Source organism: Dendrobium catenatum, unplaced genomic scaffold, assembly GCF_001605985.2.
Source record: "Dendrobium catenatum unplaced genomic scaffold, ASM160598v2 fragScaff_scaffold_437, whole genome shotgun sequence".
NCBI classification, from domain to species: Eukaryota; Viridiplantae; Streptophyta; class Magnoliopsida; order Asparagales; family Orchidaceae; genus Dendrobium; species Dendrobium catenatum.
The window spans coordinates 188,763-216,281 of record NW_021318899.1 but is presented as its reverse complement, the minus strand read 5'-3'; the positions used below and the strand labels follow the sequence as shown (position 1 = coordinate 216,281).

Genomic DNA, 27,519 nt, shown 5'->3' with positions numbered 1-27,519 from the left:
AATTTTTCACTTAAAACTCGTCGTGATGCATCGAAAAGCGTGCAAGGTCTAAAACGGCATTTTATGGGTTTTACACTCGTTTGGACCCGGGTTAGATCGGGTTGGACCCGAACCTGATGCATTGACCCATTTTGACTCCCCTAGTGTGTGGCTTCTCTCTCTCGAACTCTCGAACTCGAACTCTCGAAGTCTCGAACTCCAACGAACTCGAATGAGAATGAGAATGAGATAACACCATCAAATGAAATCACACCCCTTGTTTTCTTCTTCTTTTTCTTCTATAAGTTGAACGAGAGTCGTACTTTCTTCATCTTCTTCCTCTATCGAATAGAAGCCTCACTCGCTTCTTCTTTTTCCTTTATATTGAAAAAAGTCGCAATCTATTTTTGTGTTGTACAGGATGCGCATGTGCTTCACAGACCTTTCTTCCTCTGTCTTGGTTGAATAGAATCTCTTGGGCGAACACACCTTGATCCCTATTCTAATCCTCTCCCTTCTTCACACCTTGCTTCTTTGTTAAGAGACGGAACCACAACACTCATTCATTTTCATTCCATCGTTCGCTTACGCATGCTCGATCGCTTGCCTACTAGTTGGCTTCTGCTCAATTAAGGCTGCTCGAGTCTGCTATTTGAACCAACTTGTTCAAACCGGCACCAGCTATTACAGACTTCATGGCCAGCAAGGCATTCATGTATGCAAGAAGTGCAGAAGTTGATAGAAAGCTCATTAAATTGACGAAATTTTCAAGGACGGTAGCTGCACTAGTAGTAGGAAGATGTTGCCGCTAGCAATTTAAACGACTGAAGAAGTGATTACACAAGAAATATATTTGTACATATTGTTACTTTTAGAACTAAAGAGAAGGAAACTAGGTAAAATTTTTTAGGTCCTTGTATAGTTTATCCAGTTTTATTTTTGTTGAGAAGCACCTGACATTTCTTCAATGGTCCCAATTTTTTCCACTTTACCAATGCAAGTATCTATCAAGCAGAACATTGACAAGGGACATGCACATAACATAGACAGAACAACACATTTAATATTGAAAAGTTACAGGAAATGAGATGACTAGGGTTCCTCTTTATACTTTTGACTTTGATCCCTCCACACTCTTAATTTTGCTACTACTCTTTATACGTTTGTTTGGTACCCTCACCCTTTTTAAAGCTAACACACTTTCTAATTGTGTTGATCCATTGTTTGTGTTGTACCCTGTGGTCAAAGGTCTGTTTACTTTACTGGCGTCATTAACAGTTTCTAAACACAAATTTTATTGACGAACTATAATCCTTCATTCCTAATCTTTTGGTTTTCTTATGCATTAGCTTAGGCACTAGATCATTTAATCATCATTTTAACAACTTTTATGAACGATGGTTATCTAAAACCTTTTTAGATGAGCACGAATCTCAAAAAATGAACAAGGATCTTGAAGCAAGATTAATTGGAGCCTGTAGGACTCTTGAAGCATTTCAAAGGGGTGCTAACATTAACTTAGAAAAGAGAGTCCCTTTTTACAAATGAGCCTTCTCATTCCTCTAGGTCGATCTCTAAAAATTTACAACAAAGTAAAAGCATCCTTGAAACCTGAAGTTCACATGGATTTCAAAGCACTTCAATTGGGTGTCCAACAGGTGCATAAGGCTTGTCTCTATAACATGTGCAAAATGTACACCAATATAAATATTAAGCACATGGTATGCTCTTATGTTAATTTCCAAAGCTTTAGCACAAAACATGGCTAACGAAGGAGATATTAAATTATGCTAATTCGCTTACTATCTCTCATATGACTACATGGTTCACAAGCCTGGCTTCAATTGAACTATTATATTTTTGTAACAATGTATAAATTTAAACTTACTAATACTATGACCCGCTAAGTATGTACATATTAAAAAAGAGAAAAAGCTTAACATAGTCCCTCAATTATTATGAAGTGCCCAATTTAGTCTCAGAATTTTGCACTACTAAAATTTATTTCTCTGACTATTGAAAATTGATTAGTTTGATATGTGTTAAAAATAACAGTTGAAGTTAACACCAAAATTAAAATGTGAGGGTAATTTAGATAGTGCAAGTGTATTTAAGATTACATTGTTTATGTTACTCTATTTTGTTATTCAATAAATTATATAATAAATATAAAAATCAAAATAAAAGTTAACCTATTAAATAAGAAAGGTAAATACTTAGTAAAAGAATATTGCCAGTCAAGCAAAAATTAAAATAGAAGATTACACAAAACTCCACAATACTTGTTTTAAAGACGAATATCATTGATTGCAAAACTCCAAAATCTTTATTGCAAAAAATGGTGTTATTGACTACAAAAGTCTAAAACACTTGTTTCAAAAAAAAAACATGGATAATGATCCTCCAAAACATCTAAACGGAAGCGCTCTGCAACGCCTTTTTTTTTTTTAAAATCAACCATGGATACAAAGCTGCAAACCTAGATATTTTAACTAATGATAAATATATTGCTTTACAAAAATTACATAGTGCTAGATATTCTTTCTACAATATTGTTCGAGAACACATTTGTGATCTAAAGTTATAAGGATTTCAAGTTAACTTGAATTTATAAACATTTTCAAATTTTTATAGCATGTCCTAATTCTAATTGATTAAGTAGGTGATCAAATTGAACCTTTTAAATCATAATTTATGACCATTTAGCCCTTCTGCTTTGCTATTTAATAAGTGATCTATTACTTAATTTGAAAGATGTTATATATATATAAATTTTTAAAGAAAACATTATCGCAATGATGAGTGTGGGCTCCGAAAATTCGCGCCCCGGCCTCTCCGTGGTCCCGTTCTTTTTCGGGTCGTCGAGGAGAGTCTTAACGTTTAAGTTCCGAGGAAAATTTTTAGAAGGTAGATTTGGTTTTAGATAAGACATTACCCAGAGATTTCGCCCTCATTTTGCGAGGAATTTATGATCTGAGTTCAGGTTTCTTATAGGCGCAAGCCCCTATAGTTAATTAGCCCTCCCGATAATGATAGAGAACTTTCGATTAAGGCTAGTTGTCAAATAGATACGGAGTATCCGGCGTTTCGTAGCAGCATGATTTGGTATTCAGAATTTAACTTTTAAATTTAAAAGCAAAGCCTGTAGGTATGGGCAATTATATATTTTGACCTGCCAAAAGGCAGAGTTTTTCAAGCATATCATAGAAGCAGTTCCATGAGCTGCTTAAGAAAGCAGCTCGCCGTCGCCCACTTTAATTCAGCAGTCCTTGCTTATAATTGACATTACTTAAACTCTCAGATGCAGGGTTTGTGACCTTTCATGTGCAAAGCAGGTACTAAGAATTATCAAATGCCCCTAAAATATGCAATGCACTGCAATTTTCATATAGATCTCTAGATATATTAAACCTTGAATAGCATGTGTTAGAGCTAATAGGTTATAAGGCTTCAATTTTTGGTCGCAGGTAAACCTTTCAAAGTAAAACTGCTTTCTTGTCATTGAATTTCTGATCTAACAGTGCTTTGTTTTTTGTTTCTTTATATGTATATTTACAAAATCATCTATATTTTTAAGTCAAGCATAAAAATAATCAGTTTTTTTTTTCGGTAGGACAAAGGGTTTGAGGAAGCAAAGCCTGTTGTTGAAGCCGTGAAAAGCAAAGGTTTTTCTGCAATTGGAGCTGCTGGATTTTGCTGGGGAGGTATGCGCCTATTAGAATATTTGAATGTTTTTTTTTTTAATCTAAAGATGTAAATGGATTATATCTTGGTCAATCCTCCCTGGGGTTTTTAAGATGCTCTTGAGTGAAGCTCTTCTCTAAATCATAAATCTGATCTAATGATCATAATATTGTACATGCAGCACTCATTATGACACCTGGGTGGTTCTGTGCCTTGGGATCATATAAATAACCAGTTAAAATGCAAAGCTTTTAAATAATCCAGAAGAGATAATAATTGTTCAAGTAGCATAGTTGACTAAAGAGTTTTATGGTATAAAACTTGAGAATTAGTGTGCTCTTCACTCAGTCATTCGTGCAGATTCTAGGGATTATCTTATAATTGCATTCATTTTAATGATGAAGCTGATCAGAATTTGTCTAATTTAGCATAAAGATCCACCTAAGTAGCCTAGCTTCAGCATGTACACTGAACTCTTACACTGGACTTTCTCATTAAACATTTTTTTTATCTATTCAAAGTTTTTTGCTCTTGATTCTAATGATAGTTAGAATTAGCTGATATCAATAATTATTCATATTGCAGCTAAGGTAGTCGCTGAACTAGCGAAATCTGGTGTAATTAAAGCTGGAGTAATGTTGCATCCTTCTGCTGTCACTGTAGATGATATTAAAGGTATGTGTCGTATTTCCTATTTAATTACAATATAATCATTTTGCATTTTAATTCGACACAAAATTAAAACCTTTTAAAGGTCAATATATCTCAAAACCTATACCCCTCCCCATTCTCATATGAGATGTGGCCTTCCACCACCAAGGACACTAAAATCATAACTAGAGGCAATTTACCATCAAAATTAGGTGTGCACTCAAGTTGGTTCAGTTCTAGACCAAACTAACACCCATAATAAATATATATTCGGTTTCACTAAGGGATGTTAGTTTGAGTTGGTGGGTCAAGTTTTGGGTTGATCTGATGTTGACTCAACCCAAATCTTTTTTACTCAAAGTTCAACCCATTTATTATAGGGTCAAAATATTTGATCCAACCCAAGCTCAACCCGAACCCACCTAACCCAAATACTAATCTTTCTAAATTGTTTATTATATGGATCATGCAGTATTTTAGATCAACACGACCCAATTTAACCTAATAATACACATCTATTTTAAGAATGTGTTTCCAACTTTTCTAAACTCAAACCCAAATAGTAATCAGGTCAATTTCAAGTTTATTTTGAGTTATTTAGATTAACCTTAACCAACTCGAATAATTGTTTGGTCTACAATTTAGACCTGAATCCAATTCAAATATTAATTGGTTCTATCCGAACCCAAAGTTTTTGAAGCTGGTTCATTTCAAGTTATTTATTGACACCCCTAGTTTCACCATTTTTGGAATAGTACTAATGTTGAATTGGATCTTCATTAAATTGGATTCAAAGTGGTTAATTCAATTTGATCTATGTTCGATTCTCAGGTCCAACTTTAGATTATCTGCTCATTTATTGAGACAATACATAATTAAAGGTGATGAATAGAAATATTGATGAGGCACCTAGTTATCAAATATTAACAGATAGTCATGATTCAAATAAAATGTGTATTACATTATCAAAATTAATATTTATTCCAAGTTAAGTTGAAACAAGTTAGACTTTAAAGAGTTGGTTGGAGGCAGGGTTAGAGTTAATATTTGAGTTGCTCTGTTTTGATCTTCATTGCTCCTTAACTGAGATTCAAACTTCTTATGTTCTTCAATTTGATCAAAGTTGACTCGATTGAATGGGAGAGCTTTTTAGCCATCTTCATCAGCTCCTCGTTATTCTTATACCTTTTGGGCCTTGACCAAAAGGAGGATAATGGTTTTGAAATGATTTCTATTTATACTGAACTCCAACATTCCTTTCTTCAATTATTATATCAATGTAATCTTTGCAATCTACTCATTTGGATTTTGGATTAAATATTTTTATCTTCTCTTTGTTGAACGATTAACAAAATCTCTGAGTGACTTGCCTTGAGTTTGCTTTAAACAAAAAGAGCGATTATTTTCCTTAGACTTAAAAGTTTACCGAAAGCTGCTTTTTAAAATCAGTGAAATTATTGAGCACTTTAGGTGGCAACTTAGAAAGACACTACAAGATTTCTCTGTCAATAGTAAGAAAACCTTTGTGCGTAATAACCTTTGCAACAGAGTATAAAGTAAATACAGCCTCAAACTTGGTGATATACTTTCAGGTCGGTATCTTCTCTGTAAAGTAGAAGTTGTGGTACTTCAAATTTCTTATTGTTGGCGATGGAAGTAAATCACGTGATGGAATAAACAAGAAAGTAAAAGCAGCGAAAGTAAAGGACACTAGGATTTAACGTGGAAAATCCAAAATCGAGAAAACACTACGGAGCCACACCACACCAAGAAATACACTTATGAAAAAGGGGAGAAATAAGTATAGATCTCTCTTCTCTCTTGCTCTTGCCTTTCTTTTCTTCTCTCTTACACTATTCTCACAGTCAAATCAAAAGAGAAAGTAAAGCTAATAACACCAAGGTACTCCACCCTTGAGAAAAATAAGAAAGAAAAACTGTCCAGTCCGCCTCACAGCGTTGTGGCACTCAAGTCATATCAACATGATGCCGCGACGCTCAAACCAACAGTGTTGTAGCACTCCACAATGTTGCGGTGCTGAATCTAGAGCTTTACGACGCTCTGCTCTCTATTATTTTTCCCAATAAACTTTGCAGCGTCAAGACACTCGGGTACACAGCACCGAGTCATTGTAAAGAAGAAAAATTTTCAAGTGCAAAACACTCGAACCCAAGCAAGGGGAGGACCCCCACAACAAGTGCAAGAAATTGACTTAAGGTCTGAGGCAATAGTACAACCCGATTGATCAACCCAATCAGATTTCACACAGAACTAACACTTTGGAGAGTAACTTGGAAATAATTGTGATACTAGGTGTGTAGACGAAAGCAGGTGATCTTCATAGTCCAAGTCATTGGACTGTGCAAGGTTTAGTTCTTCATGTACACAGCTATCCTTTATATTAATGTTATCTATTGGCCAGAATTGAACTCGTCCGATTGAACGGTGACCTGATCTCAGTTTTATAAACATGCATGCTCTGCTCTTCATTACGAGTTTATTTTTAAAAGTATTATATTTTTTACCTTCAATTTTTCATTAAGCTTAATTCCTTTTCAAATCTTTGTCTAAATAAATCAATGATAATTTGTACTTCTTTAAAATGTTTGAAATCAAGAACAATTGTCTTGATCTTGATTGCAAAATCCTCATGATCAAAAACATTGGAAAGTTGAAATGCAAGCTTCCATCAGGCTATCCTGTACCCTCATCTAAATACATGTACATAATTATTATATAATTCAAGGTAGAAAGAGATTTTCTTAGCAATGGATTGGTGGAAATGAAGGGACTGAATAGAACAATTTTTTATTGAACTTCTTTTAACGTATTTTACTCTGGCTTGTTTTGACTGAAAATTAAATCTTTTTCGAGTGTTTTTGGCAGTCCACTCCTTTATTGAGTTGGAGATGTCGTGTACCTTAGTGAACAGGTGAATTGGTAATTAATTGAATCGTTTTGATAAAACGTGAATATGATGTGTTAATCGATTCATAGGTCTTAAAAAGGAGGTCCTTATCAAATCCCAGTTAAAAGGTGATGAAAGTCTTAACCATCTAAAATATGATTAAAAAAATTAAGAAGAATGGGAAAGAAAATATCAATTAGCCTGTAACGATCAACATCAAAAGATGAAAGGGCAAAATTCTGTGTTTTTTAGCAAGGCTTCTACAAAAAAAAATCTTCTACTTTCTAGCTGTTTTTTTTTCCCCCTTCTTTTATGGAGGCTAAGATGATGAAAATTTGAGCTTTTAATTGTTTTTCCCTGATTAAATTCATAATGACGAGGCATTTTAAATCATCATTTTTGCTTATGTTCAGCAATTAAAGCTCATCTTGCTATCCTTGGGGCTGAGATAGACAAAACTTCTCCACCAGAACTAGTGAAACAGTTCGAAGAGGTACTGTCCACCAATTCTGAGGTAATGCATCCAACTTGGATTCATGGTCAGTTCGTTTAGTATTATGTATACAGGCCCTTAATTTGGAAGTTGTTCTTTCCTTCCCTCTTCAAACTAATTGCATGAATATGCAAAGTAGTATTTGGACTATGTCTACATATGTTACTAATTTTCGCACATAATTTGCATAATTGAACTTAAAAAGTGTCAATGACTTGGGGGGGATTCTATGTTGAGAAGAAACTTGGAAATTATGATTTTAGTTGGACGTTTAGCTAAACTCAACCACAATTCCAAAGAAAAACTGAAGGTGACAAAAAGGAAAAGGATTCAGATTTGCATGTTAATTCAAATAAAAGGTGCATAAACGGATAAACCATTCCAACTTTATGCAAAGAAACCATTGATTTACTGATCAGTTTGTACGTTGAAAGTAATATTATGATAATCATGAAAACATTAAGATTTTGTTTGGGACGACTTTATTACTGCTTCTTAAAGTAATTATTTAGAAAGAAAAAAATTGTACTTAAAAGCTGCTTTAAGAAGCAGAGTAAGAAGCTATCCCAAACGAAGCCTAAAACTAAATGGTTTGACTTCATGTAAGCTTTATCGTTTTGCTATATTCAAAACATACAATTGATTGCACTGTTGCGACTAAGGCTTCGTTTGGGATGGCTTTCTACTCGCTTTCTAAAACAGCTTTTTATTGTAAAAAATTCTTGAATTTAAAATTTTACTAGAAAGCCGTTTTAAAAAAACAGTACTAAAGTGGTCCCAAGGCTTCGTTTGGGATAGCTTTGTTCTTGCTTTCTAAAACAGTTTTTCATTATAAAAAATTTTTGAATTTAAAATTTTTGTACTAGAGACGTTTTAAAAAACAGTACTAAGGCCCGTCCGAAACGAAGCCTAAATTATTTTTAATTCTTTTTCTTTTTCACTTTACATGCATAGTAATGTATCATGTCAAGAGTAATAACTGCTGCATGCTTTCATGGAAAGGTGGATAGCTTTGTGAAGATATTTCCTGGGGTTGCGCATGGATGGACTGTGCGTTATGATGTTAAGGATGAAGAAGCTGTGAGTAAAGCTGAAGAAGCTCACAAAGATATGATTGGTTGGTTTGTCAAGCATCTTAAATAGGAAGCCATTTTACTGTCGTGCAAATGAACCTTTCTCTTAGGTCCTTGTAATTGTTGGCTCTGCAGTATTTTGAACTCTATATTGCCTGCTTGTAGGCTTTAATAAAGTTGAAAAACTAACTTTTTGGCTTGAGGTACAGAGACTCCCTGAGATTGAGTGGGGGCGGCTTCTGTTCCTGCTAGCCCAGCTGAATCGATATATTGGGGAAAGTTGCAGAAAAAATAAGGGTCCAACTCGAATCAGGTCAGTTTTTAATGCTTCTTGCACTAAACAAAATTTTAAGGAATTTATAAGTTGCATTGAAATGAGTTCATTTATATATATGTAGCTCTTCATGTAATAGTTTATGATCTTCAAAGTAATCCTAACAATCTTAATCATAGCTTGGCAGAGTTAAAAGGATTTACATTGAACAAATAAAAGGCCAAAAATGAGAAATTATAAGCAATTTTAAATATTTTGGCGAAAAAAAAGGCTGAAACTTACAAATTTTAAAAATTTGATCATATTTTAAGTAGTTGCAAATGGAAAAGGGTATAACTAGTTTTTTTTTTACTTATAAATTTAAATATTATTATTGAAAAAAATATTTATTTTTAAATGTGAAATTGCATGAATTTAAATTCTTATAAATGTAGTACATATAATGTAAATATTATATTCCCCTATTATTAAGAAATTTGTATTTGCGTACTTCTCATTTGTTATGTTAAAAGTCAAATTAATTTTAATTAAAATAATTTAAATTTTATTTTTATTAAGATATTTTAAAAAAAGATCATAAGCATCATTTCTTGATTAAATCTTTGTAAATTTTTTAATGGGGAGTTAGACCTACTAAGCATTTCTTTCTTGCAAGAAACACTGGAACAGAACAAATAGAAATAGCATTCATTATTTTATACCAATGGACGGCATATGGAGAAAGCAATGTTTTTCTTTTGTCGAGGGGGTGCTGACTGCTGAGTATAACTGTAGAAGGAAAGTTAGATTTAATATATTAACAATTAAATTTATTCGTAGCTTAAATATTCAAATTATAATTGGGGACCAATCACCGATGCTTTTAATTAGCTATTAAATTTATTTTCTTAATATAATCACAATACAATTTTAACCCTTTTAGAAGATTAAATTTGAACAATCTCACTTTTTATGTGAGAGTTATTCATATAATTGTTTCTCTTAGAAGTCCATCAGTCATTGGAGTCATCCGCCTTTGAACCTTAATAGAATTACCGGCATTGATAAAAATGAATCAAAATTGAATTAAATTTTTTAGTGATACCATTTTTTCATCACAAGAAATACCTTTTTTTTTGTCAATTTTTGAAGTATCCAATTTTAGCTCTACTTTTTGTGTATATTAATCAAAATATAGTAGCAAAAGATACAAAAAAAAAAAAAACAAACAAACAAAACAAAACCAAAAAAAATAGAAGCAAAAGATCCATATAAAAGTAGAGGGATTACCAAAATAGTTTAACTTATACCATTACATAAACATGAGCATTCTATCAGAGTTGAGGACCATTAGTACAAAAGAAAAAACACCATACAATTAACCAGGACGCTAGCTATCAGAATGAATATAAGCAAAATGAACTAAATCAGGGTAACCTTCATAGCCATGCCACAACACCTGCTACTTAGTATTTTCCTGAACTGGAACATTTACCACCCTTACCAAAACTACCTTTTGATCCAACGGTCTCCCAAAAAAGAGCTGCTGCAGGCGATGCGCCGTAAAGCCATGACGCGGAAGCCCTTCTGTCATTTGAAGTAGGTTTAGTGCCATTTGAGCTTCCTGTAAAGAGTTGAAAATAATTACAAAAGTATATTTATACCAAGTTTTTCTACAAAAGTGTTAAGAGCATCACACTTATGCTTCATTTGAGACGGTTTTCTTACTGTTTTGTATAGCTGCTATAAAGAAACTAACTTTATAAATCTATGATAGAAGACAACTTCCTAATATAAATTTTTTTTTAACGCAAGATCAAATAAATATTTTGATTGCGGTTTGAAAAATAAAACAATAAAAAAGCTGTCCCAAACGAAGTCTTAAATTAATAGGTTATACTTGATACCTGTGCGGTGAACAGAAGAATGATTCCAAGTGCTTTTTGCTACAGCCACGTCCGATTTGTCTTTCTTAGTTCGATTGAATGTTCCTTCCGGCAAACATGCCAACTCTTTTGAGTTATGGGCTTTCAGCAAACGAACATCAATAAGTGCTGAGAGCTTGATCTGCACAGCAATGGCAACTATCAGATTAGATTCAGAAAAGCCAATAAAACATGTTTCATAAGTTTGTTCATTCACCTGTAACGAGCCATCTTCTTTGTAAGGGGACGCCGCCCGCAGTGAAGTGGGTGACATTGGATTCTCTTCTGAGAAGATCTCAAATTCAGGAGCCGGGATCAATACAATTTCTGAAGATTTATAATCAAATGCTGAAACTTTACCAACCTATAATCATAGAAATAAAAATTGTTGCAGTAATTTTCAGAGATTGCTTAATTCTGTCTGGACAAACTTCAACTGGAAAGCAATTGAAAATTAATTCAATAAAGGGTAAAGAATGTTCATTGTTCATGCATATTAATATCTTTTTTCTCTTACTTGGGGTGATGAAAGCACAGGGTAGACCGTTGATGATGGTTCGACATATCGGTATGCCAGTATATCCCCTTTCTGCAACAAATCTAATCAGACTCCATAGTTTAAAATGAATGAGCTTATATCATAAAAAAAATGCATATTGCGAGTCCACGCAAATCTTCAGAACCAGTTGAATAAACTTCTCTTCTGACTGAAAAAAAAAATATGGACAGGAAACGTACCAGAGGAGATCGTGTCAGTGGGAAGAGTGTAGCAAAATCTATTTTGTGTTCAACGGTCGTCTTAGCTTTAAGGTCAGGAGAATCTCCTCCAGGCTTTCTGTCTATCCATGCATGATTTTCCGACTTCTTTTCATGAACTGATCTACAAGAATTTCTTCCTTGATTTTGGTCATTATTACTGGTTGCAGAACTTGATTGCGCAAATTTCTGAAGCACGAGGAAAAAATTGTTAAAAAAGGGTTCACATGGTGAGCACATTTCTCATGGTATTGAATCCATAGGCACATTATAAAATAAAACTTCTTGCACTCCACGTGAACAAGTCAGCTTTAATCCTTTTGTAGTTATCTATAATTGCAATCCGTAAATTATATCAAAGAAATCTAAAAGTTTTGAGGGTTCAGAGCTTCGATACTTAATAACACCCAGAATCACAATTCACATACCAAATTTAATTTGAACAAAAATTAATTTCTTTTGATGAAAAATTAGAAAACACAATTTACTGATTCCAAACAATAAATCAAAAGTCTCCAAATTCTACAATTTTACAAGAAATCAAAAAATGAATATAAATTTCTTAAATAATTAAGAATCGCACCGCAAAAAGGAATCCAGTCTCATCAAACTTGTAAAATCTGAACTACAACACAACAATCACAAGGGCCCATTTTAGATTACTTCTTTTTTTTTTTACTTTCAATTTATTTTATTTTAGTTTGACATGAAATAAAATATATTTCGCGTCTTAAAAAAAAGTTATTTATGTTCTAAGAAAATGATCAAAATGATCCCTCGACTACAATAATCCCAGACCACGTAAAAGTTCTAATTTAGTCTCCAAACACTGTTAGCAACGACCAAAATGGTCCTATCATTCAAATTGGAGTAAAATATTAACAAAAAACCTTTTAGATTGACGAGGAACTAATGGAGCATGTGTAAGTCTTTTTGGCATTTTTTTTTTCTTCACTACACTTATCCTAACCTGAGACAAAGAGGTGAGCGTGAGATAAGGAATGGGAGTAGCTTCCGCCGATCAAACGACAAGAAAGACAATCTAAACTCTTCTAGCGAGAGGCCGGCCAGTTAATTTTGGAGCCCACATGTATGTTTGACTGGATCTAGAGAAGATGGTGATAATCACCCTTTATAAACTTAAATTACAAGTGTGATAGTCCTAAAAAAGCTATTGCAATATGCCTTAACATTCAAAGATATAAATAAATACTCAAATAATATTTTCCGTGAATTGTAACTTAGTTCATTCTTCATCACTCACATAAAACCTTTCATGAGCTAGGAATTGCAAAATGATAGTCTAGAGGCAAAGCTTGTGTAAATATAAGTTGTACAAAACTTGCATAATATTCAAACACAATGAAATCACATTGTTTACAAGTAGTAGATCGATTATGCATTTTGTCTATATATTAATTGAAAGGAAAATATTGTTCTTTAAGTTTAGATTTCATGCTAGCCTATATTTATTTTTTTTCACTCACAACATTTTGCTAACATAATTACGCATATCTCACTAATTTTTTTCAACAATTTCGAGTTTTTAAGAATCAAGTAGATAGCAATGTTCAAACAAAGTTTTTTAAATTATCAATCCACTGCGAAAATTCTCCAAGGTGTATCTACACCATTGAAAGCAAGAATATAAATTTAAAACTCACAACAAATTTCTTATCATTATCGAGAACCGAAACTTACCATTTCATTTTACACTGCATCATTTATTAATTTTTTATTGACCCAATTAATATTTTCTATTTCTAGCTAAAATGATGATGTAACCATAAGCTTAGATATCAAATCTGATACATGAGGCCTTGAGGTATAGGGTTTACTAATGTAAATCTAAATTGACATGCAAAGAAGCACAAACAAATGATCAAATGTTGCAACCCACTAACTCTTACAACAACAACAACAACAACAACATCAAGCCTTTATCCCATTACGCGGGGTTAGCTACATGAATCTTTTTTTCTCCATTATTTTCAGTTAAGAGTCAACTTTTCATTTAAATCTAAAAAAGAAAAGTCATTTCTAATATTTTCTAACCAAGTATTTTTAGGTCTACCTCTACCTTTCTTAACATAAGTCAAATTTAATACATCTATTTTCTGATAGGAAATACTTGAGTTCGCAAGTAACCCTAAGGTAATACTTGAGTTCGCAAGCAATCCTAACCCAAATCGGTGAACAAACAGTGAAAATGTTGCTGTCCAGAACAGAAAACAGCAGATTTCTGCTGTTGACAGCAGAAAAACAACACTAATCCAGGGAAAATCTGATAGAAAACTCAAAGGAAAGCTTGTATTTCACTAGAAGAAGAAGAAAACAGCAAAGATACAATTGATCCTCAATTCGAGAGGAGGATCGATCTCTCCCAAATCTCTAGACGCCGCTAGAGCCCAAAGAAAATCTAAATCTCGGTGATCTCAAATTTCAGCCAAATTCAAGATGCCCAAACCCTAGGAAAAACATCTATTTAATGCATACAAATCAAAAGGAATTCCCTAAACAGCCCCTACATTCAAATTTCTCTCTGAAACCCCCCAAAAATCCTTCCTAAAACGCTCTGTTTGAGCGGTCGGGCCGCTCGTTCTCCGCCAGGAGGCGGAATCTCCACCGTTTTTGCGATTTCGTCCGTGAACTGGTCCCGCCTGGACCGGCTGGACCGGTCCAGTGGACCGGTCTAACATTGTCCTAACCAGGACATCGGAAGTACGCCGTTTTATGTGACCAAACCATCTAAGGAGACTCTCTATAATCTTATCTTCCACTGGAGCTACTCCAACCTTTTCATGGATATGCTCATTTTGTATCTTGTCTCTAAGAGTAAAGCCACTCATCCACTTGAGCATCCTCATCTTTGCAAAACTTAACTTAATATTATGCTACTCATTTAATGGCCAACATTCTGCAAAATAAAGCATTGCAAGTCTCACCACCATCTGATAGAATTTTCCCTCAAGTTTGAGGGGGCTTTTCTATCACACAAGTCTGATGCATTCCTTCACTTCAATCATCTAATTTGAATTCTGCTAATAATATTTCCATCTATTTCACCATCACTCTAAACAATAGACCCATGATATCTAAAACGTGTACTCTTATTAATGACTTGATCGCCCAAAGTCACAAACCCTCCACTAGATTTATTATTACTAAAAGTACACTCCATATATTTAGTTTTAGATCAACTCGAACGAAAATCTTTAGACTCTTAAGGTTAACTTCAATCATTCAAGTTTATAAACTCCCTCTCTAATCTTATTAATAAGAAGAATACCATCAGCAAAAAGCATAAGGGTACAACATCTTGCAAATTTCTAGTGAGAACATCCATGACTAAAGCAAAGAAGATATGGACTTAAGGCTGATCATTCATGTAATCCAAGAGAAATAGAAAAATACCTAGTCAAACCACTTTGTGTTTGAATAAAAGTAACAACACTTGCATACATAGCCCTAATGACTTGAATGTAAGTATTATTAACTCCTTTCTTTTCTAAAACTTTCCATAGCACTTCTCTTGGAACTTTATCATATGCTTTCTCTAAATCAATAAATATCATATGAAGATCCTCCTTATTCTCTCTATGCTTGTCCATCAAACCTCTCAATAAATGTATAGCTTCCATAGTAGACCCACCATGAATGAATCCAAATTGATCTTGAGAAACATTAGTATCAAGTCATAACCTATGCTCCATAACTCTCTCCTAAAGCTTTAAAGTATGACACATTAACTTAATTCTTCTTAATCCACTAACTCTTAGTTTAGGTAAAATTTATCCTATGATGTAAAATAGAAAATTATGTGTAAGTTGCTCTAAACAATAATTTAAGGGTCTTCAAATGCTAAAATTTGTAAGAAAATCTACCATTGAAGGAAAGTCACACAACAACTAAAAAAAATGATTGAATCAAGAAACCACAGGTCAAACCAACTCAAACTAACATGGGAAATCTAACCAAACGAACTCAACTTTTAGAGAACACAATCCATTCTCAATAGAATCACACTTTTACACTAGATTAAATCTGTGAAATGAAAACAACTAGAGCCTAAAAAATCAGAAGGTTGAAGTGCTCGTCTCGACAGGGCCTGTTTGTAATTTCAATGAATATACTCTTTTAAATCTTTATTAGTTCAGAAACAAAATCTTCAAGAATGGTTTTTTTTTTCTGATTATGCCTTAGTATCTTTTAGACAAATTCAGCTTCAACAATGCTTGATGAGGAATGATGGCAGGGTTCACAGTCCAAAATGTTAAAAAAACCGAGAAAGAATCAAATCCCTGGCCCAAACCTACCTAATCAAGCTTGCCATTTCTAAGGCCATGTCAAAACTAAGGTAAGGGATGTGTGCCTATTAAGCCTATCATTGTGGTAATATAGCTCATACTTATTGAAGGGTGACACCTAAAATATGGGCAGATAGACAAAACAAAACACCAATTGAGCAACTTACACCACTTAAAGCTATTTATTTTAAGTAAATGACTCAAGCAACTTATGGTGCCTCTGCTCAGGTAAAAACATATTAAATATCAGGAACTTGGATAAAATCATTTCATTGCATTCACTTTCTAAATCATCTTGCTTGACATGTAGTTGCAATTGATGTTAATTGGTGCAAAGCTATACAAGAACAAACTCGGAAAAACTGCTTTCAGATTGAGTCATTAGTCACAAATGAAATTGGATCAAGACCATGTTGGTTTAATAATATGAGTTAGTGACATGATTTATTGCTCCGGAACCTTAGGCCAATTCCAAGTTGAAATTCAACAAAAAAGCTGACAGTAAAGAATTATTTACAAGAAAATTTCATAAGCATTTAAATAAATTGAAATTATTTAATAGAAGAATAAGTAACAAACCTTAGTCGCATCACAAGTAATATGAGGCTCAGATTCAAGAACATTGTTGATTCCCTCAGATTGTTGCCTACAGATAAAAGCAAAAAAAGTAAGGAGTACATGAAAGTTATCATTTTATGTGCGCTAGAAAAGGTAACATTAATCAGTTAAATAACAAAGCTCAGGCTGTGTTAAATGCAAAGGCATGTTATAACAATTGCAAGACAAAGCTGTTATTACGAAAATGGGGGTATACTGTCAGACTATTTGCTTAGAGCTGAACACCATACACAAAATAGAAACAAGTTCTTTGGCACGGTTCCTTAGCATTTGAAAAAGTCCTTGGCTCCTTGCAGCTAATAATCAGAATAATACAATTACCTAAGTATAAAAGAATTCTCAAAGTTAATGGGCATTAGCATTCAAAATAACATCTGATAACATGTAAAAGTTTACCAGAATATTTCCGTTAAAAAAAATGCACAGCATTTTAGCATTTTTGAACGCCAAACAAGATTTCCACAAACTGCTTGAGTGCAAAAATTTTGCATGCATCTTGATATAAATCCGAAAACGCGGTAAAATAGAATAATTTTTTCATAAAAATACCAAGTCTAGTCCAGTTGTAAAATTTCACTAGTAATGAAAAGTTGTGCAAAACATATCAAACTTTAAACGATTCAGGACTTCAATACAAGCCACTACTTAGGCATAATGAGTGATGAAAAAACTGAGTGCAATCAATAAGAAGTGTAAGGAGCACATCATCAATAGAGGAGAAATTTTTCCATAGTTTAAATAGAAAATCATCCAAGAATACTTTCAGCTCACAAATAGTGAATGCCCAATCGAGAATATCGCTAAGATTTATTCTTCAATAATAACCTACCAGAAACAATTGTGTTGAAGGTTGAGCATTGGTGGAAATGACCACTTGATGCATATGTTAACAATAGTAAGGCATATTGCCATACTACAAAAAATAACCAAAATGTTGATATGAATGCCCTTTCAGATTGCAGAAAATGTTACCCCAAATTTTGAGTTGCTCTTCAATAGGCCGTCACAATTTCTTATGGGTAACAAAGGGCTCTTTCATAGTTTTGCAGATTTGTCAAATCTACTGAAATGAAGGAATTAAGGATCTCTTTCTCCTTACAGAAAAGATGTTTATGCTTGTGATTTGCACTGAAACTTGTGCTAGATTGACTAAAGAATTTTATTATCCCAAGTACGATATCAACTAATTCAGATCTCATGAGTCAGCCTTTAACTTATACTGCATAAAAACACATTTTCTCCTTATAATTGCACGTTATGCCCAAGGCTAGATAATCTTATGGACAGAGATTGAAGGTATTAGAAGGCATTAATTCTCGCATGGTTCACAATAATATAAATCTAAAATATTATATGAGCTTCTGGCCAGCAATCATGATAAGAACTCACAAATAATGAATCAAATTTTAACTTGTAATGCTTAAAAACATATTTTCTATTGATAACTGCAAGACCCAAGGCTAGGTGATCTTATGGACAGAGATTAAAGTAATTAATAAGTGTTGAATCTCAAATGGTTCATAGTAAAGTAGACGAACTACAGAAATGAATTAATCCGACATATTATATAAGCTTTTGGCCAGCAATCATGATAAGAAATCACACATTCAAATCTAACAGATTACAATCAATCAGGTCAGCTACCATAACCATCCATCAAATGCAGTTCGCTGGAATTATTTATGAATCCCAAAATTGCTAATTTAAAGAAGAAAGAATAGCAATGAACATTAATCAAGTAAAAATGATCTTTGTGTAAGTTAATTAGTAAGCTCGGATACCTCTCTTTAGAAGACATAGAGCTAGATGGTTCACCAAGGGTTATTTCAGAGACAGGTAGAGAAACCACCAATCCATCATCATGTGTATAATCTTGGGCAGGCAATTTCATTTTGGAGTCGCTACTTACATGACACAATGTTGTATTTTGCCTGGAATGTACATCTTGAACACCTGCCTTAGTAAATTGCTTTTCAGCACAGTTTGGTTTCTGTCTCTTTCTCCTGAAATAGCAATAGCATGTTAACAACGTCATAGTAATTGCAGCAAAATTATACTATATTATAAATCAAGAAGATAAATTAGTGACCATTTATCTTTATATGAGAGCTCAAAGTATGACCTAGGGGTGTAAACCAGTCAAGTCGAGTCGAGAATCTGCCTAATTGAGCTAAATTTATTTAGTTCTTATTGAGCTCGAGCTCGTTTACTAAAATCGAACTTGACTCGTTAAAAAATTTATCGGCTCGATTAACTTAAAATATATTTAAAAATTAATTTGAATTAACATTATATAATATGCTTAAATATTTTTAATTAATTATATATTAAAAATAAGAATTATTATAAAAAAAATAAAAGATTTTAATTTAAAACTAAGAAATCAAGTTCAACAACCAAGTCAAGCTCTAACTCAACAAACTTTTGAGCTGAGCTCGAGCTCGTTTAATATACGATATCGAGTATAGGCTCAAGCTCAAACTCGAGGCTCAATAAGCTCAACTCATGAGTTCGTTAATGAGCCGAGCTTGAGCTAGCTCGGCTCACTTGCACCCCTAGTATGACCTAACTTCAAATACAAAAAACATGTCATAATAGAGTTAGTAACCATGCACCCAAATCATAGTTGCAATATAAAATAAAATAATAAGCTTTCAATCACTTGAAAGGTAAACCTTACCGATTATATACAATCTAGACCACCACAGCTAAAGCTTAAGGAAGCAAAGTCACGTCCAATCAACTGTAAACAAATGCGGTAGGGACCACAACACCATGTTCATAGGAATGTATAGTAATGACCTCCCTCCATGTGCTCAAATCTTCCAACTCTTGATTTGTACAATAGCAACCACTCAGCAAAAGCCACCCCTCCTATGAGCTTTCTCAATGTAATGAAAAACTCGAAAGTAGTTCTTATTCAGGTAGATTAGGTTTAATTAATCAGCTTTCTCCTGATGTTAAATCATAATTAATTTAGATATAGGGATGAAATTTTCTATGAGTGCAAACCACCATAGCTAATAACCCTGGAGGATGTGCCTAACAATTCAAATTTGATTGATTTCAATCAATCTGAAGGAAGCAAAGTGAGATATCCAATATCAATTAATTTAAACTGGAAAACTAGAGCACCAGGAGGAGAGGCGAGGAGACATTAAAACTAGGGGCAATATGGTACATATTTGTCTGGATCAATGTTGATGATGTTGTAACATCAGCTGGTGCAGAAGAAGTAGGTGGAGTTGAGGATTAGGGAGACGGGTACAAGGATGTGGCACAAAAGTGATGGTGTGGTCAAGGACAGGATGAGGACAACCCGTAAAATTGGCAGCATTGTCAGGGATGGTTTCGCATACGGTGCATGTAAATGGGAGTGTGGTCAAGGACAAGGATGAGAAAAGCACATGAAAGTAAGAGCGGGCTTGCTAATGGGGGTGTAACAAACAGAAGTAGGGTCGTTAGTGAACAATGTTGAGGATAAGGATGCATTTTTAATTTCCTCAATTTGGAACAAATTGAAAATCACAAAATTCAAGGCTTTTGAGGCGTTCCAAATTCCCTAAAAATATACTCTTCATCCATTTTACTTTATATCAAACACTTGAAAAATTAACACTCAGCCTTCAAATTATCATTATATTAGCTCAAAATGTAGAACACAGTGGTAGATGACAGGCATGACAAGAGAAGCATGAATAAAGTTTGCATGAATTGTTAATCATCAACATTAATTATATGTATGAAACAAATAAAATGTCAATAAAAAATAGTGAGACAACACAGGAGAGCAGAAAATCAATTCTTAAATGGCAGTATAATTAAGTACAAAAAGAACATGAAAACGCATACATTGAATTATGAAATTCAAGTGAATGCCTTCTCTTCTGCTTCAGCACGCCAATGCCAAGAGACAAATTGCCGTCATGAACAGCATTCTCATTGTTCACATTTCCCTGCGAATTTGCTTGAGATTTCTCATCTTCCATAGTATTATTGTCGGAGGAAAACCCATGTGACCTTGCAATTTGTGGATCCTGTACAATATTTTGACTATGGCAAGGCAGCAAAGCATCCTTCAGTTTAACATTCTTCAGTTTAACCCTAGCAGAATTAAGCACCAGGTTATCAGAAAAAATGCCATTGGCAAGAAATTGTAGGAGCATTCCTATAACATAACTTAGGCAATAATCTTAATGCATCTTATGCATAAAAGACTAAATGAAAATGGACAAATTTTTAATCAACATAGAAGATTAAACTCACAAGCTTACTAAGATTTTGTATGGCTGCAAGTGCTTATAATACTTGTCTATTTCAATATTCCAAGTTATTTGGTTGGTTGTAAAATAATTTCTCGATATCACTTTTTTGTGTTTGATTTGAGCAAAATGAATCTCATTTAAGAAAAAAAAATTAAAAATCTACAGCAAGCAATCACAATAACAAGAGAGCCCAAAGACAAAGCCGAAGTTGTAGGGATGGCCACATGCTGGGAGAGTTGTAGAATGGAGCCAACGGTTGGGGGAGAATTGAAGGATGTGGAGCTGGCCTCACATAGTGAGCACAATGGGCTGAAGTCACGAAATATTATCATGTGACAAGCAAGCTAGAGCATAAGGTCATGCAAGGGGTTGCACAAAGGTAAGAAAGGGCTTTGGCAGAATTGCGACCACGCATGATCGGTCGTGCGATGATGCATATTCTAAATCAGTTAAATTTGTGCATAATTCAAAATACATCGAAAATCAACTAAGGGGTTCCAAAATCCTCAACAAATAAAGCTGTTTTTTTTCCTCCAACAAAACACTTGAAATTTCAAATCTCCTATATTTGGTTTTTTCTACATATCTAATACATCCAAACAAATAACAAGATAAACTAATAAAATCTAAATTAGTAACAATTTTGAATAATAAACATGTGCCTTCATTAACTTACATGAACTTAATAGAAACCAAAGTTGCTAAATCACAACCAAATTCATTAAGAGCTTTAGGAAAAAAAAGGTACATACATTACAGAAAAGCCCCCCAAACCTAAATCTTGAAGCAGGAAAAAAGCATCCATACTTAGCTGCAAAGAATATTCATCTCAACTTAAATGACCGCATTATGCGTGATAATAGATTTGCTAGATTAACAAAAGAAAAAACTTTAAATCGTTAACTTAATAAAAACGAGTTGGAAGAATAACGATTTTAATAGAAGAATGGATTTCACTACTTATTCAAAAAATCATTGTGTTCATGTTTTCAATTAAAATTGTTTCTTCTTCACCCTCTTAATACTTTTTTTTTTAATTTCTATTAAAAAAACATCCACTTCTTAGTTCTTACCTCACTTTCCATTAAAAAACCATCTTCCTTACGAGCTCATTTGGTTCATTGTAAATAGAAAATACATCAACAAAATGATGATTTACTTTTCACTCATTTTGAAATTGGACGTGAAATCATCTTTTAAGGAGCTTCGATAAGGTCTGTGAAGTTTAAAATCAACATTCTTGACTAATTACAACCAACATGTGTTGACCTCGGTACCGAACAAAACAACAAAAAAAAGGGACGCCTCAGGATGAGGACAACTTTAATTCCCTCGAACTTGATCTGCCAACCACCCAACCCACTAATAGGATCCCAAATACCCACGAGACTATCCTACAAAATAGAAGTAGCCTCTTGGATAACAATCCCAACAAAAATTTGACTAATGAACATAAAACATTATTGCAGGAATACTCAAAAGGTTCCAATTAATTACACAAGCAGTCAGATATTCATTTCATAAGAAAATAACATCTTGGATATGCTAAATGAAACAAGTATGATGGGATACAAACCCTCAGAATTTCCAATTGATTACTGCCAAAAAAACTTGGACAAGGCAAGAGAGAGCCCAAAAGTTCACAGAGAGGGATAGCAAAAGATTGATCAAAAAACTTATTTATCTTGCCTACACAATATTATATGTTGCATATCTTGTAAGTCCTCTAAATCAATTCATGCATAATGCTAAGGAAACACATATATAATAGATTATAAAAACTCTTTTATAGCTTAAATGAACTCAACGAAAAAGAATCTTATTTAAGAAAACTAAAATACTCAACGTAAAAGCATACATAGATGTTGATTGGGTAAGACCCTCACATATACTAAATCTTAAATTGATTATTGCATCTTCCAAGGTGAAAGTATAATAACTTGGAAAAGCAAGAAGCGGTCAATAATCACAAAATCGGATCTGGAAGCAAAATTTCGAGCAATGACCCAAGGAATATATTAAAGATTGTGCATCAAAATCATCCTAAATGAATTGGTAATAAAATGGAAAGATATGAAGTTATGCGATGATAATAAATTAGCCATTAGCATTGCACACAACCAAGTATAATGTAATCGTACTAAATACAAAGAAAGTGATTAACACATCATCAAAGAAAAACTAAAAATCAAATTTATATATATCTCATGTCCAAACACACAAGCAATTGGCCGACTTCCTAACTGAAGGAACGCAAAGCTCCACATTTCAGAATATCACTTCTAAGTTAGATATAAAAAATATCTACTCTATAGCTTCAAGAGCAGTGTTGGTAATCCCTTCCCTACGATCATCTTGAAAATTAGCGGGATTTCAAGTTGGTAGTCCAATGTGCGATTCACAGGTCTTGGGGCACAATTACCTCTCGGGTTTTAAGTGAATCAAATGCTTACAAGCTCTAGAATGTCTTCCTTTATTTTCGCACATGCAAATATAGAAACATGATTGATACTTGCATTTATATTCTATGAATATTGTCATCTTCATAGGTAGAAATTACTTAGCATGCTCTAAATTTTAGATGTATAAAAAGTAGTGCAGGGTTCTCAAGGAAAATATGGATAATTCAAATTATTCCTCCACTATTCATTGGTGAATCTTTTATCAATGAAAATATACATTATTCAAATCATTCTTCCTCTCTTCATTAATGAATCTTCTCTCACTTCAATACGCTTCAAATTCTTACCAACATATAGAATAATAATCACATGGGCTAGAGGTCTAGCATTTAGAGTTTGCAATGTCCTTTTTGATATAACCTTGGTTGGTATATGTGAATAACGACTGAACAAAACACTTTACTATGTAACCATGATATTTGAATCATTATTCTCCTCTTTTTGTGATAATTCAAAAGCAATTTATCCCGATTTGTGGGCATTCAATAGTAAGATTGAATGTTCATAAAATAAGTGTTACTTACTCCATGCATGTATGCATCAAAATCAATTAATAAGTTTCATTGATCCTAATGAGCTTGTATTCTTTCAACACAATAAATAGTAAATTGATAGTTATTATAAATGGGTAAAAGTTGAAGCACATATAAATAGTTATAGAATGCTTAAGATGAAATGAATCTGATCGAACACAATATATTACAACTATAACATTGCTCACAGATCATGAAAGGAAAATTTGTCACCAAAAAGCTAACCTGATTAAATCCTTATCCTTGAGGATGCCTGTTGATTCAAATGGTGGTAAGACAAAATCATCAATCTGCAGAAACATGAGTAAGGTTGAATAGTTCAATTACCATTTGAAGCATGATCCATGAAATAAAGGTATTCTAATAATGATTAAACTTCATAAAATAAATGAGAATACAAAGATGAACGGTCAAACCGAAGTCGAAATACAGATTGCAAGCTTGAATCACAAAGTTAACACCAACCAGCCAAATAATAACGTGAAGTGTCAACAGGAAAACATCATGTGTCACTTATCAAGTATACATCTGCAGTGCAGTATTTACCACTAACTACTTCAAAAATATTATAAGTAATCAAAAAGCTATAAAAGCCAGTGCCACTTATCAAGTACCCATCATACCACAGAATGGTTTTAGCAAAAAAGCATGCAATGGTTGAAAGCTGTGTTAAATTCACGTGAGCACACATGCAGCAATGCCAAAGATAAACCCCAGGTCTAAAGAGGAAACGAGTGAAAATCGCCATTTTTGCTTAATTTTAAAGTCACGCTTTAATCAACTAGGAATGCGGACTACAAAAAACATATTGACATATGAAAATCATAAATGGTGTCAAAAAAGAAAAGTTCAGACTCCCGAAGATTTAAATTAAAAAAAAAAACAATATTGAGATGAAAATTTCTATAACAAAAACGATTCTTGCACCACAATAGAAATGCACTTCAATCTGCAGCCTGAAATCGCAGACGAACATTAATCTTCAAATTTTTATACAACATTAGCAGTGGGGGTACAATAAACGAAGCTACTGTAGGAGAACGGCTGCGTACCAAGAGAACGAGGCGAATTTGGCGATTCCGTAGGGCAAACTTCTCACGTAGGTGGGAAACGAGGTCGGCAAAGGTAACGATGCTGGGTTTGAGGAGAAGCCAGCAGCGGCCGAGTCCATCGGAAAGCTGGGAGTTGTTCAGAAGACGATGATTATCGAAAAAGACTCGAAAGCGAACCATGCCCTCCTTGTCCTTTCCCATCAGGTTGGCAGTCGGAAGATGCCGGGGAAGGGCGGTGGAGAGCGCTCGAGGGATCTTCTTTCGATGGAAATTTAGGCCTGGACTCAATTGCTCGGTTCTGTTTCGATTAATTGTTTTTAAATAGCCCTTCCAGTCCTGGCACGGAGGCCGTGTGAGAGTGGAGCAGTGTTTTTTATTTATCTTTTTCTATTTATAGCAATTAAATTATCTCCAAGAATCTCTGAAGTGCGAATCGGGCAGATCTAATAGCGAGTTTTGGTTTTTTTTTGTTATTTATGTCAATTAAACAAAGATTCAAGTTCAAGACCTCTTAGTTGAAAGTCTAAGCTCTCAATCAATAGGCTAAGATGATATGTCTTTGGAGCTATTTTCACTTTATATTTGTCATTCGTCAAGAGTGTTTACTATTAAGGGGGCAGTTTGGTTCAATTTTTTTAGGGTACAAATTATTTTAAATACATAAGTTTAATCAATTCTGATATTTAATTGGAATACAAAATGATACAAAATAATATTTGGTGATGGTGGTTAGAATGATATTTGTCAAGTGATTATGGTTGGAGGGTTGTAGTCTAATAATGGTGGTTGGAAGATTATAATCAGAAGATGACAGTGAGAGGTCCATAGTCAGGAAGCGGTGGTCGTAGGACTATAGTCTAGCGACAGTGGTCGAAATCCTATAATTAGGCAATGATGTTATGCCCCGGGATCTATATTGAAAGAATTACATCTTTCATTTTAGTCAATTAACTAAAGCTTATAAATTTATTATGAACAACGAAAAGAATTATGCATATTGTCTGGAGCCTCGTATCATAGGATATTTATATTTTTCCTAAAAACATATAAAATCATATAATGAGCACATAACTCAGTAAGTAATCAAAATCTTACAACTAAAATCAACGCAAGATAAAAGAGAATAATATGTTATAAATTATATAAAGAAATATATATATCAATGTATCTATATCAATTATCTGTATCAATAATCTAACCATAACATATCATATCACAGTTAGTTATATTTCATTATTCCATCATAAACTCTAATCAATCAGTTAAATTAATAACAATATTTAGTATTAGTAATAAAATTGTATCAGTAACAATAACAGTATCATTAATCAATATCAATATAAAAAATTTGTAATCAATTTCAATATCATTATCAATATTAGTAATCAGTATCAATATCAATAATCAGCATTAATAACTAATTCAACATCAATATTAATCTACGACTTTAAGATTAGGGTATATTAAGTTTGCGAGTATCACGTGCAATCAATTATATAAATGAATAAGTGTTATATCAAATATTCATATGAGGATATCTTACTTCTGTACTTTGAATCTCAATCAGTCGCTTCTTATCAATTCCAATTAGTATACTCCTTTTAACTCTCATTGAATCATGTGAATCAGTCATCCCGACTCCTTATAATTCCCAGTCAGTTTTCAGCTCCTTATAGCTCCCATTAGTGAATAATATGAATCAATAAAGTATCATATGGGGTTGTTATATCATGTATCTGATATCAACTAATACATCATTTCTCCAATATTGGTAGTACATTCCAGTATATATATATCACTCATATTAGCATATTCCATTTTTAGTATACTTTTTTTCCCTACTCATTTATATAAAAAATTCATATATACATATTTAATTAGTCAAAATGCAATAAAATCATTTAGAATAATCAAATCTATAACATTTAAAAAATTAAATGGTGATAGCTTACGAGATCAGGAGATAATATATTTTTGGCATATTTAAGATAGATAAAATTCATAGAAATCAAAGCTATTGAAAATACGAGTAAGAGATTAATCACTTATAACGAATAAAATAAAATTCGTAATAGGAATGACGGGCAAATATGAACCAAAGGTCTTACTCTCTCCTTTCTCCTCCCCTCTTTTAATTTCTTCCAAGCTAAGCAACGAGTGAGGGAGGTAGAGGGGTGAGACAGAGCGTGTATATATATATATACTATTAGTATCTTAGTACCATAACACTCAACTTCAAAATTTTTATCTTTTTCAAATAAATTCATTTCACACTTTTAGGTTATTAGAAATAGTGGTCAAAATGATTATAATCGAGTGATGATGATTATAAGTGTAGTAGTTTGACAATGGTGATCAGATGAATGCGATTGATCGATGGTAGTATGAGGCCCATAGTTAGGCATCGATGGTCAGAGGATTGTAGTTTGATGTCGATGGCCATAGGAAAATAGTCAGGTGAATGTGGTCAAAGGATCGTAGTTGAGCAATGGTGATTTGAGGTGTAATAACTTCTTTCATAGTAGTTAGATGACATTATAACAACTTGATAGAAAATTCC

General features: G+C 33.3%; 2 protein-coding genes across 2 annotated transcripts in view; one reads left to right on the top strand and one right to left on the bottom strand.

The window, feature by feature from the left end:
- The window catches only part of LOC110099857 (endo-1,3;1,4-beta-D-glucanase), a 40,556-nt gene extending 31,379 nt beyond the window's left edge, over nt 1-9,177 (top strand). Inside the window, exons 4-7 of the mRNA XM_020827149.2 lie at nt 3,593-3,683; nt 4,249-4,338; nt 7,636-7,736; nt 8,718-9,177. Of these exons, the coding sequence (XP_020682808.1) occupies nt 3,593-3,683; nt 4,249-4,338; nt 7,636-7,736; nt 8,718-8,858 (423 nt within the window). The 3' untranslated portion in view covers nt 8,859-9,177. The remainder of the gene's footprint in view (nt 1-3,592; nt 3,684-4,248; nt 4,339-7,635; nt 7,737-8,717) is intronic.
- A 1,130-nt stretch (nt 9,178-10,307) lies between these two features.
- LOC110099866 (coilin) lies at nt 10,308-25,306 on the bottom strand. Its single transcript, XM_020827165.2, has 10 exons — nt 24,960-25,306; nt 24,133-24,197; nt 20,500-20,751; nt 18,429-18,650; nt 16,609-16,675; nt 11,705-11,911; nt 11,484-11,555; nt 11,184-11,330; nt 10,949-11,108; nt 10,308-10,665 (listed from the first exon to the last, which is right to left on the bottom strand). The coding sequence occupies exons 1-10, from the start codon at nt 25,158-25,160 to the stop codon at nt 10,508-10,510; spliced, it is 1,551 nt and encodes a 516-aa protein (XP_020682824.1). The 5' UTR covers nt 25,161-25,306; the 3' UTR covers nt 10,308-10,507.
- Nucleotides 25,307-27,519: the final 2,213 nt, after the last annotated feature.

Bases quoted from the DNA above. Each gene is read 5' to 3' on its own strand.
- LOC110099866 (XM_020827165.2), bottom strand. From the start codon at position 25,160: ATGGGAAAGGACAAGGAGGGCATGGTTCGCTTTCGAGTCTTTTTCGAT. The intron at 11,912-16,608 runs GTTTGTTACTTA...CTCGTGCTTCAG, and splicing joins TTACTTGTGATGCGACTAAG to AAATTTGCGCAATCAAGTTC. The intron at 11,331-11,483 runs GTAAGAGAAAAA...CTATGATTATAG, and splicing joins CTGTGCTTTCATCACCCCAA to GTTGGTAAAGTTTCAGCATT.